The sequence below is a fragment of the Spea bombifrons genome, chromosome 8 (assembly GCF_027358695.1).
Source record: "Spea bombifrons isolate aSpeBom1 chromosome 8, aSpeBom1.2.pri, whole genome shotgun sequence".
In the NCBI taxonomy this organism is placed as follows: Eukaryota; Metazoa; Chordata; class Amphibia; order Anura; family Pelobatidae; genus Spea; species Spea bombifrons.
The window spans coordinates 15,408,927-15,431,007 of record NC_071094.1 but is presented as its reverse complement, the minus strand read 5'-3'; the positions used below and the strand labels follow the sequence as shown (position 1 = coordinate 15,431,007).

The 22,081-nt window shown below is 45.6% G+C and overlaps 1 protein-coding gene across 1 annotated transcript in view; it reads right to left on the bottom strand.

Moving 5' to 3' along the window:
- Nucleotides 1-22,081, bottom strand: part of ASTN2 (astrotactin 2) — a 715,352-nt gene that overhangs the window by 581,595 nt on the left and 111,676 nt on the right. The window contains exon 5 of the mRNA XM_053473898.1: nt 840-1,007. Coding sequence (XP_053329873.1) covers nt 840-1,007 — 168 coding nt within the window. The remainder of the gene's footprint in view (nt 1-839; nt 1,008-22,081) is intronic.

Below are 22,081 nucleotides of genomic sequence, written 5' to 3'. Positions count from 1 at the left end.
GTATTTAAGGCTGTGTTCTTGATCTCCGTATTATTGACCCTTTATCTGCCTGACTATTCTTTTGCCTGGTGATTTTTGTATTTCTGCCTGATCTCTATGTGTACCAGTTTCGCTTGTCTGATTACCCGATTCGTGTTAGGACCCTTGGCTTGTATGACTGCCCACTACGTGTACCCACCCGGCTATCCAGACTATTCTGGTAGTTTTAACCTTTGCTTTGCTTAGTTACTAGTTGTGTATCTTGTCTTGTCTTGAGCTGGGACCCGAACCTTGCTGTACCTACTCAGTACAAATACTTACCTGCTTGCATGGAGGCCTCCTTGCTGTTGGGATCTAAGTTCTGGTTTACTCCTAGCGAGGGCTTCTCCCTTGGTAGTCATATTCTGGGCAGAAGAACTTCTGCGGTAAGTGACTCTGGTGTGGGCAGACGCGACACATGGTTTCTTCCCTCCAGTTGCTTGTTTAAAAAATGTGTAGCCAGTAACGAGTGTTTTCTGGCCTTAGCAAGACAGTATTTGCAGTATGAATCTTTGCCCCCCCTTACGTGTTTTTTACTTGGGGCCAACTTGAAGTATCCTAGTGCCACCAGGGTGCTATATTCAAAAACACTACCCTAGAAGACAGTGGTTCTTTAGAATCTCTGACAAAATCACCTTGTACTCTAAAGGACATTTTGTCAAAATTAACTTGCACTCTATTGTCAATTCTACTAGCAATGTCAACATAGATACAAATAATGAAAAACTAAATATTGATATTGGAGCGCATCTTATAGTAAGCAGACATGAGTCCATATAAAGTATTACTGTTTATTTGTTTATGCTTATGCATGGACTTACCTGTTTTTGGGTTGCATATCTGTTCACATGCATCCATGGTCCTCTGACCACATAAGTCTCGCACCCAAGGAGAACTAGCATTTACTTGATAAAACAAAAGCAGCTGGGCTGGATTCAGCCAGTCAGATACATCCAAGTAACTTCCCTCTCGTATCACAAAGCTGCTTCCTGTAAGGCAGAAAACAAAACTATTAATATAAATAACCTAAAATGACACAATACAAATATAGAAAGTGATAATAGATAAAATGGGGTATATATGGACCATACATTTGTACACATTTTACTTTATTACAACAATATACATAATTTGTAATGTAGACTTTCAATGGAAGGCTACTGCCAAATCAATATTCTTTCTGAAAAGCAATATTAAGGAGTAATATGCAATTGCATGTCATTTTTTACATTGTCAACTTGTTGCCAATACTTTCTTTTATATTTTGACTATATAATCATTTCTCCGTTACCAATTATCTAGTCTAAGGTATATGGTGTTCAGGTGTATGTATTCAAAAATATGTCTTTATTAAATATATATATGTGTGTGTTTTAGTAGGGATTTAAACTTTTTTTATTAGCCCTTGGTCTTCTGAACTGCGCAAAGTATTTAAAATGAGGTCTTGTCAGTGATTTCTAGTATAAAATGATCTAACATTCTTTTGCTGATGTCTATAAATATTGATACACAGAGTTCACTGTACAAAGATACCTTTTATGTGGGGCACTTGACAAAATAATCACAGTGATAATGTTGCACATAGAGCTAGGGCTCTATAGAAAAGTTTCTCCTCATCATTATCTAGTATCAATTTTCATTGATGTAGAAATTGGTCACCAACTTAAGTAAAAGAAGAAGGAACAGTTTTGTTTGCAAAAATAATAGGAAAGGTGGCTTGGGATTGGAGCCTCAATTTCAAAGACTTTGTGTGAATGGAAAAGCTCAAACAGAGGTTAGGAAATGACCTTAACCCCTTAAGGACAATAGGGGTTATTACTCGTAGTATATTGTGGGACAATGGCTCTTTTAACATTTTTCAGTGTTGCTGTTTAGCTGTGATTTCTCATTTCATGCTCCCACACATATTATATATTGTTTTTTCCAGGACAAACAGGGCTTTCTTTAGATACCATTAATTGTATCATATCATCTAATTTACTATATAAAAAAAATGATAAAATATGGGTATTTTTTGTTAAATTACTTTTTCTCACTTTTTAAACAAAAAAACTTTTACTCATCTGCAAAAACTAATGAAAAAAAACTGCTAAAAAGATTCTACTATTTGTCCTGAGTTTAGAAATACCCAATGTATTTATGTTTTTTGCTTTTTTCTGCACGTTATGGGGCAATAAGTACAGGTAGCGTTTTGCTTTTTTAAAACCATTTTTTCCAAATCTGGTAATCCCCCCCCATGTGCCATTTCGGGTGTCTTTGAAGCCGCCCAATGCAATTTACCCCATCAAGTCATATTTTTAAAAACTAGACACCCCAAGGTATTTAAAATGCTGGTATTTTAACCCTTTCCATGCACTGATTTTACCACCAGCCTTTGTGAAACTTTATGGTAGTAATTTTTTTTTAGTATTTTTTTCACACACGTTGTACTTCAGGTATAAATTTATCGCTCCTGGTATATGTCTGTGTCAAACACCCCAATATGTGTTCAGTAACATCTCCTGAGCGCAGTGATACCCCCCATGCATGGGTTTGTTGGGTTATTTGGGAGGTAAAAGGCCGCCTTTGTGAGGTGTGTATTTTTTTGCCATTTAGACATCTGATCCTACTGCCCCCATGTCCCATATTTGGGACATCTTTGAACCCGGCCAATTCAATTTACCCCATCAAATAATACATTTTTTAATACTAGACACCCTATGGGCATTTGTAATTCCAATATTTTAACTCTTTCCATGCGGCAATTATTTTGAAGATAAAGAATTGTAGGACTTGCTTATTTAAAAAGTCTGTGAGCGGCATCGAGAGCTGTAGTGCAGGTAAGGGGGTGGGTGTTTGAATGAGTATGCCTGATTGAGGGAATAAATCTGGATGAATTAATTTGTGTGTGTGTGATAGCATGGATGTGTAAGTGCTGGAATCTAGGCATGATGGGACTGTGATTGCTGTTAGCAATCACACTCCTATCATGCCAAGTCAGCCAGTACATGCTGAAACCTGGCTAGCTGCCCCCTTGTGTGATGCTGCCATCACTGTTTATCAACAGTTTACAGTGCTTTATTGCAATTTGAGGCACAGTACGGCAGATCAGATGTGACCGAGGTTCCAATTCCATAGGCGAAAAGAATAAACTTAGTATTACAGGAGCTTGACTCAGAAAGGCTCACTGCTTTTCTTGCAAATAAACAGTGTGATTTTGTTATGAATGTCCCTCATTCCAGTCATACAGGTGGCGTATGGGAGCTTCAAATGAAAACTGTACGGAGTGTCCTTAATGCTACAGTTTCCCTCTCACCAGGCAGACTCAATTATGCTTCACTACGCACTTTGTTTTATGAAGCCATGGCTAGTCAATAGTCGCCCTCTTACTGTGGATAACCTGAATGACCCCAAGAGCTTAGAACCACTTACACCTAACCATCTGATTACCATGAAATCCACCACATCCCTGCCACCACGAGAGTTCACAAGAGAGGATTTATATGGGAAAAAGAGATGGAGGCACATACAGTACCTTACTGAACAGTTTTGGATTAGATGGTGAAAACATAGTATCTTATCAACATCGCTGCTACGCAGTGTTGGCATGCTTCCAAGAATTTTCAAATTGGTGACGTAGTCATGGATGCAGATAATTTGCCAAGAAATGAATGGAGACTTGGAAGGATTATAGACACTATAATCAGCCCAGATGGACTAGTAAGGACGGCCACAATAGTACTTGGTGATAAAACACTAAGCAAGAAAGGAGAACGGATAAACAAGATCTCAGTAGTAGAGAGACCAGCACAGAAGTTCATATTATTAGAAGATGAATGATCGAATGTTCAAAAGGACTTCACTATAGTTTACATACTCATTACAAGGGTTATTACGTTGTTGTTTAGTGAAAATTACTAATGTTTGGAAAACATGTATAAGTTAGCGGGAGTGTAAAAGACTTGGATGGGATTTGTCTTATAATTTGTTTTATGCATGTTTTGATAACTTTTGTAAGTTTTAAATGTGGATAAGGTTTACACTGTCCATGTTGCCGGGGGAAGGTGTTTGGGGTAGGAAAGGGTCTTAGTCATACTGGTCACAGCAGTAGGAAACAAGAGAGCCAGCACATTATCAATAGTTCTTTCTCATTTATAAGGTTGATTAGTTTGTTTAGCAAACCCCCTGAAAATGCATAAGGTCGGTATATTTGTTTAGATCACTATGTATTAATAAGGCTAAAGATAGATAGTTTATGAATAAGTCATTAATGCATATTATTTGTATTTTGTTCAGCTCTTATGGTGAATTTTTGGGGTTAAAATGGATAGTGTACAATAAAGCTTCTTAAAAATCATCAGTAAAGTTGCGGCCATCATTCAGACAGGGTTTGCTACATCATTAGTAAGAGTCAACACAGTTTTATGAAGTATAGATCGCATTACATTAACTTAATTGCATTCTATGAACAGGTGAGCCAAATATAGATTTATTTAGATTTTGAAAAAGCATTTTACACAGGACAGAAGAATATATATAGAGCTATAATGGTCTATAGTAGTTATACCTTGTTGATCCTGTTAGAAGTCAAGAAAGAATACTTCCTCTTTTAAGGCACAGCTGGAATGGTTTTTCTCTCTTGGACCAACAGGGGGTTGAACTTGATGGATAATTTCAACAAAACTTTGAATAACCCTTGGAGAATTGGTAATACATGGACCATCTTTTTTTTATTTTTTGAAATTTTTATTTTGTCAATATAAGAGATGATTTCCAGAGGAATGCAAATACAGGCATAACATAACAGGTACAGGATATAGAACAGAGCATCTCAAATAACCTCGTCACAGGAGGGGATGTACATAAGAGAGCCCCAGCAGAAACAGTAGACTGCACCATGTCAATAGGCGTGGGTGTTGGTGCCTACGTAATGAGGGCCCATAAAGGCGCGCGGAAAGCTCACAGTATGCCGAGACCCGAGGGCCTGAAACAGGGCCAGGTGAAATCATTGAAAAACACCTTCAGAAAGAAATACAGAGAAAAAGAGGGGGGTAGAGCCAGGAGACGAAAGAAAGACATGGAAAGAAGAGAGGGGAGAAGAAAAAGGAAAAAAAAAAAGGGATAAAGGGACGATTCGCGGTAGGTATGCCTCAGGGCCTCGGCTAGCCGAACAGAGGACATCTGCTGTAGACAGCCTCATCAGATCCAAGAAATGGCCGTGGGGGACATCTCAAACTTCTCCAGCCACGGCTCCCAAGTGAGAAGAAAAAAAGATGGGACTTGTCATGCAGGTATGCCGTGATTTTTTCCATCTTTAAGCATATGTAAAATTTTAGCTTCAACGGCAGGTATCTCAGGAGTGCCCGATTTCCACACTTGGGCGATGGCGAGACGGACTGCTGTAGAAACTCAAAATATGAGACGGTGGGCTGGTTTAGTCAGAGCGTCTGAAGGATAGCATCTGCAGAGAAGAGCCGACAAAGGCTCTGGTTGGAGGGGTTCCCCGAGTGCGTCACTCAGCATACTGAAGAAATGAGATCATATTGGCGTGAACTTGGGGCAAGTCCACCAAATGTGCAGCGGAGTTACAGCCGCGAAAACAGAGAGGAGAGTGCGTCGGGAACATATGATGCAGTCGCAAGGGAGTAAGATGCCAGCGAGACAGTACCTTAAAGCAGTTCTCCTGCATGAGGGTGCAAGCAGTGACCTTCCAAACGTTCTCATAGATTTCCCCCCAGTCAGAGGGGTCGAGGATTTGATCCAGGTCGGTCTCCCATCAACGTTCAAAGGAAGGTGGTGACGGATATTTAATCCCCAAAATATGGTTGTTGAGATGGGAGATCGCGCCGCGGGATTTGTGAGAGCGATTGCTCGCCTGCTCGTAAAAGGTGGGTACGTGTTCAGGAGGGAGTTTAAGAAAAAGAAGGAGAAAATGGGAGATTTGGTGGTATCGAAAAATTTCGGTAGTAGGAATATTGTGTAATGACGTCAGTTGCTGAAAGGAATAGGGTAGATTGTTCAGGAGCAGATCTCCCACTGTGACTAGTCACTTGTCGACCCACCACTGGAACGGGCGACCCTGAAGGCCAGCAGGAAAGTCCTGGTTCTGAAATAGCGGTGTTAACCTGGAACTGTCGTCCGTGAGTCGATACTTGCGGCGAACTTGATACCAGAGAGAGAACGAGTGAAGAAGGGTAGGGCTGCCGGAGATCCTGTTTTTATCTAGGGCAGGATGCCACATAAGCCATCGTAGATTCGCCCCGGAGGAGAAATCCGATTCCAGCTGAAACCAACGTCACAGAGAGAGACAAAAGCATCGCTAACTGAGCTGCAATGTAGTATTCATAAAGGAGGGGGGTGGATAGCCGTCCGGCCTTCTTTGATCTGCAAAGAGTAGATTTAGCGAACCTGCTCCTTCGGCCCTGCCAAACAAACTTCTCAATAGCCCCCTGGAGGCCAGCAATATCTTTCCGTTGAATCGGCAATGAGATGGAGCGGAAGGGATACAACAGTTTAGGCAATAAGGTCATCTTCACCGCATAGATTCTCCCCAAAAGTGATAAGTAGTAGGCGGACTAAGTGAAGAGGTTGCGCTTTAGATTCAGGATCAGTTGCGGATAGTTAGCCGCATACATCTACTGATGAGAGGGGGTGATGTTAATGCCCAAGGACTGTAGGGAGAAGGGTTGCCACTTAAAATCGAAGTTAAGGGAGAGGAGCTTCACCGTAGGGGAGGGAAGGCTAACATTCAAGGCCTCACATTTGTCCGAGTTAATTTTATAGCCGGAAAACTTCCCGAACTGCCCCAGCAGGTGATCTAGATTAGGCAGGGACATGAGTGGGGACGTCAAGGAGAGCAGAACGTCATCACCAAACAGGCTGAGTTTGTAGTCCTGGCCGCCCACTGCAAGACCCCTGATATTCGGGTGCTGATGAATGGCCTGAGCTAGGGGTTCAATGGCCAAGGCGAACAGTAGCGGTGACAGGGGACAACCCTGGCGGGTCCCACCCTTAATTGCAAAAGACCTGAATCGGAACGTGCTGATATCTACCACAGCTGAGGGGAGAGCGTATACAGGGATTGCGCACCACGCAAAAAGGCCCCGGAGAAGCCAAAGGCCCGCATGGTGGACCACAAATACCCCCAGTCCACTCAGTCGAAGGCCTTTTCTGCATCCAGGGACAGAAGCATCATTGGCTTTTGGTCTGCTTGAAGTCTGGACAAGGTGGCCGAATGGTCCTCGATCTGGGAAAGATGTTGCTTCAGCTTGGCCGAGTTCAGGGCTAGGAATTGGCCCCGAAGGACCGCCTTGTGTGCATCAAAGGTGGTACCGAGGGTAACCTCTGGAGTCAGATTCTCTGCAAAGTAAGTGGTGAGGGATTGGGTTATGGTCCCCCAAACTTCAGGATCGAGAAGCAGGGAATCGTTGAGTCGCCAGAATGGTCGCAGGTTTGGAGGGAGAAGGTCTGCTAGCGATATCTCTACCATGGCGTGGTCCGACCATGAGATCTCGTGAAGCATAGATCCAAGAAGCGAGGGAAGGAGGCCTTGATTGAGGAAGAAATAGTCCAGCCTGGAGTACATTGTGTGGGGGTGTGAGAAAAATGAATAGTCCCAATCTGTGGGGTGGAGGAGCCTCCAAGCGTCAGATAATCCGAGAGACTCGACAAAGTTCTGCAAGGGCTTAAAGAGGGAGCCCGGGCAAGTCCGAGCCGTCGAGAGAGTCCTATCCATGTAGGGATCCAGAACTGAATTAAAATCCCCTCCAAGAACAAGACCACCCGGTGGGGTCGCGAGGAGCAATTGTGCAAGCTTATCAAAGAACGTAGATGTCGGAGGGCTAGGTGCATATATGTTTACGATCGTGATTGGATGGTTGTTAAGCAGTCTGTCCAGATGGAGATACCTGCCATCCTGGCCGAAGAACGCTTGGAGGACACAAAAAGGAATTCTCTCTATGAGAATGGATACACCATTATGCTTATCAGGAGCCGCAGAAAGAAAGTGTATGGGAAATCGTGGATCCCAGAACTTGGGGATACACCGCTGACGGAAGTGGGTCTCCTGAAGTACAACAATATCAGCTTGTGATCGAAGATAATGCCTCATCGCCATGCGTTGTTTCTGCGGGGAGAGCAACCCTTTTACATTATGGGAGACTATCTTCAGCCCTGGATGGGGTAAGGAAGCCATTCGTCAGGAAGCTGAACCTGGAGGCAGGGAGGGAGAAGATAACAAGGGAAAAGGAGGAGAAGGGAAGAAGAGAGGGGAAGAGTAGAGAAAGGAAAGAGAAAGACCACCAGGGAGAGAACAATACACCTCAGAGATAATAGACTCAAGGCAAATGTGTCTATTTTGAGGGGAACACAGGGGAACCTGGATGAGGAGGTGAGAGAGACACTCCCCCGGCAACGAACAATAAGAACCTATTACATCTATAATAGACATAACCAACATAACAAACCCGATCAGGGCAGGAGAAAACACCGTCCCAAATAGGGGACCATGGCTATAGCACACGCAGAACAGTCCCAAGCAATCTGTGGAACCCCATAGGGAGAGGGTATCATGTGGTGGAGATAGGGCGTGTGTGTAGATAATTTAAAAAAAAAAAAAAATGGAAAGTGTACGTGAATGTGCTCTGGAGCCAGGTCCTCTTGAAGAGAAACGCCCAGAGAGGGAAGTAATCTCTCAATGAAGAGCAGGACATAACGTGCATGTAACAGTGCAAGTAAAAGTACAGTGTGTAGACAGCGGTGTAAATAGATGCTTAGTCCCACGAGGCAGTACTAGGACCGCAGCCACTGTGGATGGGGAGAGAGCAATATTAGATGCGTGGAGCATGAGAGAAAAAGGAAAATAAATAAATAAAAAGAAAGTGTACGTGAGTGTGTCCTGGAGCTGCGTTCCCCTCTGTAAGAGAAATGCCCAGAGAGGGAAGGAATCTCTCAATGAAGAGCAGGACATAATGTGTGTGGTAAGTGTTACCTGCGGAGGGGCTGTGATGGCAGTCAAAGTAACGCATAGTCATAACACCCAGAGCAGTACAGGTACAAGGGTATACAGCGGAAACGCACCAGAGCACACCATAAATAGCAGGCATGCGTTGAGGCAGGGAGGACGACACCCCCAGGCACAACTGCGGCCCCCACGCAGGAGGCAGCAGAAAAGACGGGCACATTGCGATGATAGCGGAAAAAAATAAAAAAATAGAAGGGTCCCAACGTGAACACACAAGTCTTACAAGAGTTCCCCTAGAACCATAACCGTCAGTAATAATAAAGAAAGCAAAAAAAAACGGGAAAAAACGGTGCAAACACTTAGCTGTCCTGCCCGGGGAGAGCGGGGATGGCCACGAGCAAGGGCCAAGAGACTCCCCAGGGTGCGCGGTGAAGCAACGGTAGGGACCAACAGGGTTTAAGCCATTTCCTGGGGCGCCTCAGGAATGTCAGCCGGGCAGGGTGACGACTGGCGTGGCTCCAGGACCCGTGGGGCACGTCTGTCTGATTGAGGCGATGAGGCCGTCTCGAAGAGTGGTCGGTCCAGGTCAGCAGGTGGCCGGAGTCCCAGGCGTCGTAGGATCGGCCCAGCATCAGCAAGCTCCTGTAGTTGGAGAAGCAGTCCGCCTTTGTGTACAAGGAGCTTGAAGGGGAAACCCCATCTGTAGGGGACCCGCGCTCCCTTAGGAAATCTGTGAGCGGTTTCAGGGCCCGACGTTTACGAGGGGTGGGAGGGGTGACATCCGCATACCACACCGGGGTAATGCCGGCAAGCGGTTGGGGAAACATGCTGTGTCGCGCGTAGGACAGCCTTCTTCGTAGTAAAATAATGGCATTTGAGGATGATGTCCCTGGGAGGTTCTCCATGTCCCTGCTTGGGGCGCAGGGCCCTGTGGATCCGCTCTAGGCGCAGCTCTTCTTCCGGCACGTCGGGCAGGAGTTGCCGCAGATAGCGATGAATAAACGAACGGACGTCCGTCAGGGTCTCCGGAACCCCCGACCCTCAGGTTGGAATGTCCGGAGCAATTGTCCATGGCTTCTGCAGCGCCCTGGAGGTCAGCGCATGTGGCCTCCAGGCGAGCAATGGCGTCGTCACAATCTTGTTGAGCAGAGGTAAGGCGGCTTCTAGGTGAATGGTCCTGGAGGCCAGAGCAGTAAGATCAGCCGAGATAGCCGACAAGCCGGCCTTGAGATCCAATTGCAGCTCCTGTTTCACCGATAGCATGCAAGCCTTGAGGTCCGCAATGTCGCTGCGTGTACTCAGCCCCGCTTCGTCCGCACTCCCTAGGCCTTCACCCCGCGCAGCGTCTTTCTTAAACAAATCTGGCATCTCGGAGGAGACCCCTACAGGTGGACATCTCGCTACTGGGCGACAGGGTAGCAGAAACGGTCGGGTAAAGCTAATTATAAGGGCTGTGAAAGCTGTCGTTGCTGGGTGACAGCAGGAGCTCGCTCATTGTGCGTCCATCTTCCTCGAGCACCAGGACACGCCCCCCATATATGGACCATTTTTAAAGAAAACATGAGTGAACAAGCAAAACACATTTATTTTATTTCTTATGAGATTCAGATTCAACTGTAGGTTATAATAGAATGGCACAATCATAAAACAAAACATGGCAACAAAGAAAAAATGAAATGACCCCTGTTCAAAAGTCTGCATGCCCTTAGTTCTTAATACTGTGTATTGCCCCCTTTAGCATCAATGACAGTATGTAGTCTTTTGTAGTTATTGTCTATGAGGCCCCAAAATCTTGCAGGTGGTATAGCTACCTGTTTGTCATGGCAAAATGCCCCCAGGTCATGCAAAGTCTTTGGTCATATTGCATGAACTGCACATTTGAGATCTCCCCAGAGTGACTCAATGATAAAAAGGTCAGGAGACTGTGATGGCCACTTAAGAACCTTCACCTAATTCTGCTGTAACCACTGGAGGGTCAACTTGGCCTTGTGCTTAGGGTCATTGTTGTGCTGAAAAGTTCAAGAGCATCCCATGCACAGCTTTCGTGTGTAAGAATGCAAATTATCTACCAGTATTTTCTGACAACATGCTACATTTATCTTGCCATCAATTTTCACAAGATCCCCAGTGCCTTTAGAGCTCACATCCCCCCAAAACACCATGCTTCACAGTGGGGATAGTATTCTTTTTGCTATAGGCCTTGTTGACCCCTCTCCAAACATAGCGCTTACGGTTGTGACCATTTTTGGTCAATTCTACAGAGTGTGTTATGAATTTATAGCTCTTGGTATATGTCACAGCGAAGCCATACCCCAATATCTGTTCAGCACTATCTCCTGAGTACAGTGATACATTGATACCATCCATTCATAGCATTGCCTGGTTGTTTAAGGGTAGAATACTAATTTTTAAGGCGTGTATTTTTCAATATAGAATTTTACCATCTGGTCATCTGGCTTCTATGCCCTATTTGGGAGAAATTTGAACCTGGATAATTCAATTTACCCCACCAAACCATACATTTTTGAAAACTAGAAGCCCCAGGGTATTTAAAGTGCTAGTATTTTAACTCTTTCCATGCCAGGATTTTTGGAAAGATACTGTGATCTACCTGAACGATCAACAGCTGCCACGGAGGAGAGGGAGGCCCCCTCCGTCAGCCAGCAGCCACCACGGAGGAGAAGGAGAAACCCCTCCACCAGACAGCAGCCGCAGCAGCCGCCATGGAGGAGAGGGAGACCCCTCTCCGTCAGCCAGCAGCCGCTCAAGCTGCAACAGAGGAGAAGGAGACCTCTGTCACGGAGCTGGATAGTCCGACCCGCTACCTCCGCTGACTAGTGCTCCCTTAGCTTGGGACAACACACTTTCCCCGGTTCCCCGAGACTCAGTGTAGGGTAAAACCAAACGAAGACTGATTTATTTTGGACACACAGAGCTGGATATATCCAGCAAAACACACATTAACATAAAACAAGATATTGGGACACAAACCGCCCCCTTAATCTGACTCCCAGAGACAACACGGGCAGTAACAGGACTAACAATACAAAGGGGCACAGACACCACTATCTATCACTGGCCAAAATCAGTTCCAGGGATGGCCCAGTTAAATGTCTGTAGTGGAGGAACTGGGGGGCGGCGGGCGACTGACTTATACAGCACATTAATGCACCTGGGGGGGGTCTGATATTAAACGGAAACAATGTTGGTCACTCCCTGGTTGCAGATCCTGGTTGTCTGCTGGGGGTAGCCACAGAACTCTTTACAAAGTCAGGGCCCATAGTCAATAGGGAGGAGGCTGGCTGTCAGGCCTCTCCAGTGCCCCCAGTGATGGAGGTTTCCGTCACAACCTCCATCCTCCTCTATGGTGAATCATAGAACCGCAGGTTTCTATTCTTTGGATTTCTGGCAGCCCGAACCCGGTTTGACATTGTCCTTATTCTAGTCTGCTCCTTGTAGTCCTACTGGCATCAGTGTCCCCAAACCTCACTGTGCGTGACAGATAGAGCACTCATTTTACAAGTTATATGGCAATATGTGCAAATAGCGTATTGCTATTTAATCATGTTTTTCCTGCGCCCATGTCCTATTTGGGATGTATTTTAAGGCCAGTCAATTCGATTTGTCCTCATCAAACCATACATTTTTTAAAACAAGACACCGCAAGGTATTTTAAATGCTGGTACTTTAACACTTCCCATACACTTGTTCTACAACAAAGCTTGTGGTAGAAACGTTTTAGTGTTTGTTTTCACACACACTGACTTCAAGTATGAATTTACAGCTCCGGGTATGTGTCACTGTCAAACAACACCCCAAAGTGTCTTCAGTAATAGCATCCATCCATAGGTTTGTCGAGTTGTTTAGGGCCACATCTATATTTACCCCCATCAAACCACTTATTTTTGAAGACTTTCACAGGTGTAAAATGGTGGTATTTTAACACATTCTAGGTGGCACCCTCCCCTGACTTTCAAATGTAAAGACACGCATATTTATTGCACAAATTTATGGCAACTAGAAATCTGAAAATGATTTACTTTTAAATTAAATAAGTTTAAAGAAATAACATTTACTGAAAAGGTAACACTGCTTTCTATAATACCCCCCCACCCAAAAAAAAAACCCAGGTCCAAAATGACCAATCAGTCTATTTTGCATGGATGGATTTATATCCTCTTCATTCAAGCCTTTATTTCTGCAAACTGACCAATTACTTCATCAAAGCTAATCTACTTTCCATATTCATGTCCAATTTAAAGTGTGGCAAGATTTGTCAACCTTGTCTTTCTCATGGTGGAGTAATAATGGAAATACATTTTTTATCAATTTTAAATTCACATGACGCAATGGACACACAGAAAGTCAAAAAGAGGGGGGGCGTGGCTGACCAGCAAACAACATGGACGCTTAGGTCCCAAGCTCCAACGCACCTGGCCCAAACTTAGCCTCAGTCAAGCATCCAAGACCGTCATGGGCAAACACGGCAAGGCTCCAGGCATCCCGAGACCTTCGGGGTCTAAAGAAAAGGGGTCACTTACCTCGATGCGCACATTTTTTCATCCTCTGCCCGACCAAGACTCCCGCAACTCCTATGCCAGGCCGCCATCTTCCGCGGCAAGCTTGGAAAGTGATGTTGCTGATGAGAGCGCCCTGGACACCAGGCAGACCTCTCCTGACCCGAAGCTTGATTCCCGGCGAAAAAAGATCGAATCTCTACCCACCAAAAAAGATATCGCAGATATTGTGGATCGGGCCACTCACGGAATCCGTTCCAGCTTAACCGCCATCCAGGCAGACATCTGCCATGTTGGTGAAAGAGTGGCGGCTCTAGAAGAGGAACAACCTCGTGTTTTTGAAACGGTGGATTCCTTAACATCTCAGCTACGGGAGCAATCGATTGTCATACAACAACTTGCGAGGAAACTTGACGACCTCGATAATAGAAGCAGACGAAACAATCTTAGGATCCAAGGCCTACCGGAATCGATCACACGCGAAGATTTACCTACTACACTTACAGCCATATTTAACAAGGTCCTTAACAGAGATGCCGAAACTCCTGTCCGTTTCGACAGGGTTCATAGAGCTCTACGACAAAAACCATCCGGATCTCTACCCCCAAGGGATGTGATATGCCATATCCAGGACTATCCACTTAAAGAGGACATTATGCAGGCCTTCCGTTCTCGGCCTACTTTTACCTGGGACTCCTACTCTATCTCGGTGTTCCAAGACCTATCCCCCGTTACTCTTCAGAACTGCAGAATGCTACAACCAGTCACTCGGGCTGTCCGCGAGGCAAACATTCTGTCGCGGTCGCGGTCCCGGGTCCGGTCGCGGTCCCGGGTCCGGTCGCGGTCCCGGGGTCAGTCGCGGTCCCGGGGTCTCGTGTGCGGCGCTCCGCTCGCGGGTCACGGAGACCCGAGCTGGAGAGCTCGGGCTCCGGCGGGCGGACGTCCGCACGTAAGTGCGGTGGGGCCCAGAGTTCCCGATCTCCCTGCACTGGCGATCTGCAACCCGATCGCCGGTGCAAGAAGCAGGATGGCAGGTCTGGGGATTTGGCAGCGATCAGAATGAAAACTGCTCGCTGCCTTAGGAATCCCCAGAGAGGTTTACTTACCGGTTCGCCGGTCTCCAGTGGGGGCGCAGCCAATTCTCACGGCTGGAGCCGTGAGTCAGAGGGACGTCATAGGGCACGCCCCTGACGCTCTGTTGGGGGCGTGGCTTTAAGTGGCGCCAGATTCAAAAACCCTGCAGATCTGTCCACAGGCACCCTGTTGTGGTCTTATCTCTGAGTCTGCGTTTGAGTTTATGCTGCTACTTTTGGTTGACCTTTGGCTATCCTGACTACCCTCCTGCCTGCTGATTTTGTACCTCTGCCTGAGATTCTTGTTACCGACCCCTGGCTCGTCTGACTACTCGCTTAGTGTACCTGACCCCTGGCTCGCCTGACTACCCACTTCGTGTACCGGATCCTTGGCTTATCTGACTACCTGCATCGTGTTCCTGACCCCTGGCTCGTCTGACTACTCGCTTAGTGTATCTGACCCCTGGCTCGCCTGACTACCCGCTTCGTGTACCGGATCCTTGGCTCCTCTGACTACCCGCATTGTGTTCCCATCATCTGCTGCTTGCTGCACCTAGCTGCTTCAGCTCAGTATCCACCTTTCTCTGCTATCACTGCGGCTTCCTCACGGTTGGGATCATCCCGACTACCTGCTGGTTCCCTGTTCTGAAGATCTCCTGTGGTGAATGCCTTTTGGTGCTAGCATACGTGACACATCCCCTACCAATGGGGGTTCCCGTTCGCTCTCATAGTTCAGAGAGGCACTACTACACACATCATTAGGCAGCCGGAAGATGTGCTCCACTTCACCGAAGCTCTGGGCCTCCCATCTTGCGAAATCCCTGCATGGGACTACTCCTTCCACCCACCGTCGAGTCTGTCGGATCCGGCTAAAGCATGTTCTCCAAGACCGCAGCGCAAGAAACGACAACGTGGTAGAGACGACGTACAACACCAGGACACTCATAATGACTGAACTCGTACTTTTTACGAGCCTTCTCCCCCCCGGTGATCGCTGTTGTCCGCCGGAATCGCCTTGTCATCTCGTCGCCTTTGGGATTTCACGTGCTATGCCTCTACGACTGACGCTCTGCCAAGTCCTACGTGCGTTGACTTTCCCGGACTCCATGTGCTGACCGTTGATGCTGCTGCGAGCAGGTTTTGGTTGGACTGCGTGGTGTTCGGGTACTGCATGAGTTGAGAGCTTCTAGGAGATGCTTCTTTAATAACTTCCCCTATCGGGGTTACACATCGCCTCATTGCTCAAATCTGTTACACTGCGCCGAACACCGTTTTTTCTCTCACTAACATGCTTACATCCCCCGATCTTTCAGTTCGTCCCCTAACCTCCGGTTGCACACATGTGGCCTTATGCCTTCTGACCCCTGGGGGGGCAAAAGAGATCGTTCCTGCCTTATTGTTTACTTTGTACCTTATCATTTATGTAACTGCCCTTACGGCACCTTATCTATGTGACCCAGATTAACGATTTAGAGAGCCCTTGTCGGCGCCCATGTAGCTCCTACTGGGCCAGTTGTGTCACTTGGCTCATAACTCCATTCGCCTTGTTAGGTTCTTTTTTGTTCTCAACATGTTCTCCCCACGGAGCCGACCTGCTCTTCTTCCCCAAGGTTTGCTCTTCTTCCCCAAGGAGTGATGGTTTACGACCTACCTCTAGGTCCTTGGGCTCACTATTTGATGCCTAGGCTTTGGTTGCTTTACAAAGGCACACTCTAGACTCTATTTGTTTTTGTTTTGTTATTTATGGTTTAGTTTGTTCTTCCTTTTTGGTATCTCACTGCCAAGATGCTGTTAACCTCTTAGAGCCTTTTCCTCATATCAATGCCTATTCCTGATTGCATTAAAATCACCTCACTTAATGTGAGGGGCCTAAATAAGCCGCAGCAAAGGTCCAAACTACTGCACACACTACACTCATTTCGATCCCATATTGCATTTCTTCAAGAGACTCACTTCAAATCCTCTAGGGAATTTAAACTTACGGATCGTCGATTTTCCCAGGTGTTCTTATCAAGTTCGTCTGAATCAAAAACCAAGGGGGTCCACATTATCCTTCATAAACATCTTTCCTTCCAGCTTCTGGGTATATGGAAAGATTCGGAGGGCAGAGCCCTCTTTAAGGGTTTTATTGGCAATCAAAAGATCACGCTAGCTAATGTATACTCCCCAAACCGTAATCAACCAGCTTTCCTGAGCCACATTTTATTGAAATTTGGAGATTTCCAAGAGGGCCTCTCCGTCTTCGGAGGGGATTTCAACATGATCCTAGACCCCCTTAAAGATTCCTCTGCCCAATCCTCCCATATCCCTTTCAGGCATATAAAAAAAGTCAGACGTGGGGCGTGGCTTGGCGGAGCTCGGTGATGGCCGCACACTAACCGAGCTCCGCTTCCAACACGCTCGCGAGCTGCACATACGCGGCACAAACCCACCTGAATCCCGCGAGGTGGACGTCTTCCCTCGGCGGGTCCGGTATGCGACTCCGACAAATGGCTTCCAGAGCCGCTAAGCGGCTCGATCGGCAGGACAAACAGGGAAACTTCTTCACCCCGCGCCGCAAAATGGCGGAGGACACGCGGGAGAGGCCCAGCTCTGGTGAAGCATCACCAACATCTGACGCTCCTGCAGAAGACTCTGAAGTAAGTCTCTCTGAAAAAGCCCTTAAAGCTATGTTGTTAGACCTACGCAGCTCATTACAAGGAGATTTGCGGAAACTCGCTCAGGAAATCAAAATTGATATTCAAGCATTGGGAGAAAGAACCTCCCATTTAGAAAATGGGAATTCAGCAATGCTCATAATGATTTAGTAGATCGGTTTAACTTAGTTGAAGAAGATAATGCAACGCTCAAAACTAAATTGGCTAGCATGGAAGACCGTAGCAGACGGAATAACATCCGAATCAGGGGCATATCAGAATCTATAACGCCGCAACAACTCCCTGAATTCCTAGCTGGTTACTTTAAGGCCTTGGTCCCTGATCTGTCTGATATGGATGTCATTTTAGATCGTGTCCACCGCCTGCCTAAACCTGCACACCTTCCCTCATCTGTTAACCCCTTAAGGACAATAGGGGTTTTTACTCGTAGTATATTGCGGGACAATGGCTCTTTTTACATTTTTCAGTGTTGCTGTTTAGCTGTGATTTTCTTCTTTCTCATTTCGTGCTCCCACACATATTATATATTGTTTTTTTCAGGACAAACAGGGCTTTCTTTAGATACCATTATTTTTATCATACCATCTAATTTACTATACAAAAAATGATAAAATATGGTGATTTTTTGTTAAAAAATTACTTTCACTTTTTAAACAAAAAAACTTTTACTCATCTGCAAAAACTAATGATAAAACCTGCTAAATAGATTCGACTATTTGTCCTGAGTTTAGCAATACCCAATGTTTTTATGTTTTTTTGCTTTTTTCTGCACGTTTTGGGGCAATAAGTACAGGTAGCGTTTTGCTATTTCAAAAAAAAATTTTCCCCAAAGTTGGTCATTCTGCCCCATGTGCCATTTCGGGTATCTTTGAAGCCGGCCAATGCAATTTACCCCATCAAACCATATATATTTAAAAACTAGACACCCCAAGGTATTTGAAATGCTGGTATTTTAACCCTTTCCATGCACTAATTCTACCACTAGCTTTTGTCAAACTTTATGGTAGTAATTTTTTTTTGTATTTTTTTCACACACGTTGTACTTCAGGTATAAATGTATCGCTCCTCGTATATGTCACTGCCAAACACCCCCCCCCAATATGTGTTCAGTAACATCTCCTGAGCGCAGTGATACCCCACATGCAGGGGTTTGTTGGGTTATTTGGGAGGTAAAAGGCCACCTTTGTGAGGTGTGTATTTTTTTGCCATTTATACATCTGGTCACTCTGTGCCCACGTCCCATACTTGGGACATCTTTGAAGCCGGCCAATTCAATTTACCCCATCAAATCATAATTTTTTAAAACTAGGCACACTATGGGCATTTATAATCCTAATATTTTAACTCTTTGCGTGTGGGATTTTTTTGGGAAGATACAGCGCTAATTGTATGTAGCGCTAATTGTGTATAAAAAAACTTATACATATATACCTATTTGCACTTTTTTGTGACAGTAGGTAATTATTTTTACATGTAACTATGTATATATATATATATATATTTTTTTTTTTTTAATATTTTTTTTACAATACACTGAGGCTGTGTAGCCCCCTCTGAGGCTACACAACCTCAGTGTATAGTTAAAAAACGTCATTGCCTCAATGAAGAGGCAGGCTGGAATGGGGGGTGAGTGATTGACAGACCAGGTCACTGGTTTGTAGTTTAACCCCCCCCCCCGGAGCATTGCAGGCTTGCCTCAATGAAGAGGCAGCCTGGAATGCCCCTCTCCCGATTTGCATCGGGTTCGGGGGGGGGGGGGTGGGAGGTTGACAGACCAGTGATCCTAAACGTCCTGCTCCTTTCTGGCCTTGGGACACTGATTATAGTTCCTCATACACAACGCTGCTACCATAATGATTCCTCAGCGGCCCGCTCATTTTTACACTTGTGAGAGGTATTGCACGTCCATGAGATAACTGCTCCTCGACATACTCTTCCCTAACCTTGTACGATGACATCTCCATCACTTTCTACGCAGACCCCCAAGGCATCACCATTACATCATAAGGCGCAAGTACTCCAGATCTACTTTACAACACCTCAGTGACCGCTCATGGACTTTTCTAAACACCAGTGCACTGTATCGAATAACACACTACTTACTTTACAAGCTTTCAACACATTTCAACGTCCGGAAAAGCCCTGCAGGGTCCAATCCTACGTCAAGCGGCACAAGCGGTCTACTCTATGATTCCTCAACGGCCCGTTTCTGGTTTTTTTTTTCGTACTTCCACGATGACATCTACGTCACTTCCTTGCAGAACTTCACGACACCCAAAGACACCTACTCTACCTCAAGCAGCGCAACGGCTGGTCTACTCTGACTCCTCAGCGACCTTTTTTTTAATTATTTGCTGTTGGACTTCCACGATGACATCTGCGTCACTTCCTCGCGGAACTTCACGACATCCAAAGACACTTACTCTACATTAAGCAAAGCAACCACGGCAGGTCAACTTTGTCTCCTCAGCAACTTGCCTTTTTTTTGTTATGGGGGTATCAGTAAGTCTTTATTCATGGGTATCTGATCCAATGTGATCTTGTTTGGACTCACAAGACGTTCCTCCCCCACCTAGTGGGTTTTTCTTTGGCGCTCCTACTCTTTTGAGTATGGGTCCGCCAATATTTACAAGGTTTTTACACCTTGAGTTAATGTGTTTCACCTGGTTTATTTTGAAGTGCTATTGCTACTATTTATGTTTGTGTCTCTTCCTCATGCTTATTTTTCCCTCCAATGTAGATTCCCTACCCACCTTTGGTGGGGGATGGCGTGTGCCAGGGCTTGTGGGGCGATGTGGAGCGGCGCGGGGCTGGCTGGTTGGGGACCTGGAGAGTAGAGGGTGCCTCTTCCTGTGATACAGCGGTCCTTATCTATTCCCGAGGATGTGCTTCGGTTACAGATGGTGGTTGTGCGGAAGAGGAATTGCTGCCACCGGCGCAGACTCTAGTAGGGTAGGAATACTCTTTGTCCTGACCGCTCGCTTACCCGGCCCCTCTCGTGACAATAGCGTCCGTTCTCATTCTACTCTCTCATATTATGACCCTTAACATTTTATCTATGAATGTACGAGGCCTAAATTCCCCCCATAAACAAAAATTGGCACTGCGGGAAGCCGCTAAATCAAAAGCCACGGTAGCTTGTTTTCAAGAGACCCACTTTGCTAAGAAGAATGCTCCTAAATTGTATTCCCCTGCTTTCCCTACTCACTACTCGGCAATGTCAGACACCAAGAAACAAGGGGTTTCCATACTGTTTAGCAAGGACTGCTCTTTCCAATTGTCCTACAAATATACAGACCCATAGGGTAGACTGATTATTCTATCAGGATCACTAGATGGCGATCCTATTACGATTGCCAATTTATATGCTCCAAACACATCACAGCTATCGTTCATCAAACAGAGCCTGGGGAGATGCGCGAAGGTACGGAACGGTAGACTTATTATATGTGGCGACTTTAACATGGTCATTAATAGGAGCTTGGACTCCACTTCTACATCCACATCACCTGGTGTTAGGAGACACATGCCTAGCCGCCATTCTAAACTACAACTACTGACTGAATTTGATCTCCATGATGTTTGGAGATGTCAACATACAACCGAACGAGACTACACCTTCCATTCGACGCCACATAACACATACACTCGTATTGATTTTTTCCTTACAGACAAGACTACATTACAGACCATTGCATCTTCCACTATTGGTGACATTACATGGTACGACCATGCCCCCATTTTACTTCACATGCCCATAGCAACACCTCAATCCAGTGACAGGCGATGGAGATTAAATGAATCACTTCTCTTAAATCCTAACCTCCTACGGACGTTACTTACGGAACTTCGACAATTCTTTGCGTCCAACCTGACTCCTGACGTCCCACTCTCCACTATCGGGTTGGCCCATAAGGCCTTTGTCAGGGGCCTTTTCATCCAACATGGTGCTCGCCTTAAAAAAACATATACTGCAAAACTTGATGAAGTACGCGCTAAACTATCCGAACTTAATGACCTCAACAAACTAGCGCCCTCTCCATCACTCGCACTTCAGATAACAGATGTTAAGAAACAATACAACGATCTCCTCCTCACACGCTCAGCTACCGCCCTCCGAAATCTTAAACAAATATTTTATTCAAAAGGCAATAAAGCCGATAGACTGCTCACTAACAAACTTAGAAAAAAACAAGCTTCATCTCGGATCCCCTACCTTTCTTCCCAAGATGGGGAACCTATCAGAAACCCTAAACTCATTGCAAATGCATTCGCCCGTTATTATGCTCAGCTATACAACCTTAAAGACGACATAAATACATCTCAGCCCCCTTTCCCTTCCATGGTCGGATTTTTATCCTCTCTCCCAATTCCACAGCTCTCTCCGGACGCGCAGGGAGCCCTGGCGGACCCCATCACCCAAACAGAGATCAAACATGCTTTAAAACAACTTAAACCACATAAGTCTCCGGGGCCTGATGGTTTTCCCAACTCATACTATATTACCTTTGCCGATATCTTACTACCATATCTGACAGACCTTGTTAACGGCTTTTTTCGTGACGGTACCACCCCACCGGAGATGCTTGAAGCTATGATAATCACTCTACCAAAGCCTGGTAAGCCTACCACTGCATGCCCAAACTTTCAACCTATTTCATTATTAAATACGGACATCAAACTGTACGCGAAAGTCCTAGCCAACCGGTTAAATACTTACCTCCCTACTCTAATTAATAAAGGTCAGGTCGGCTTTATTCCAGGTCGACAGGCCCCGGACAACACAAGACTTCTTATAGATATTATAGCAGACTCTGAAAATACTAAACAGGAGTTACTACTCTTATTGCTCGATGCCGAAAAGGCATTCGATCA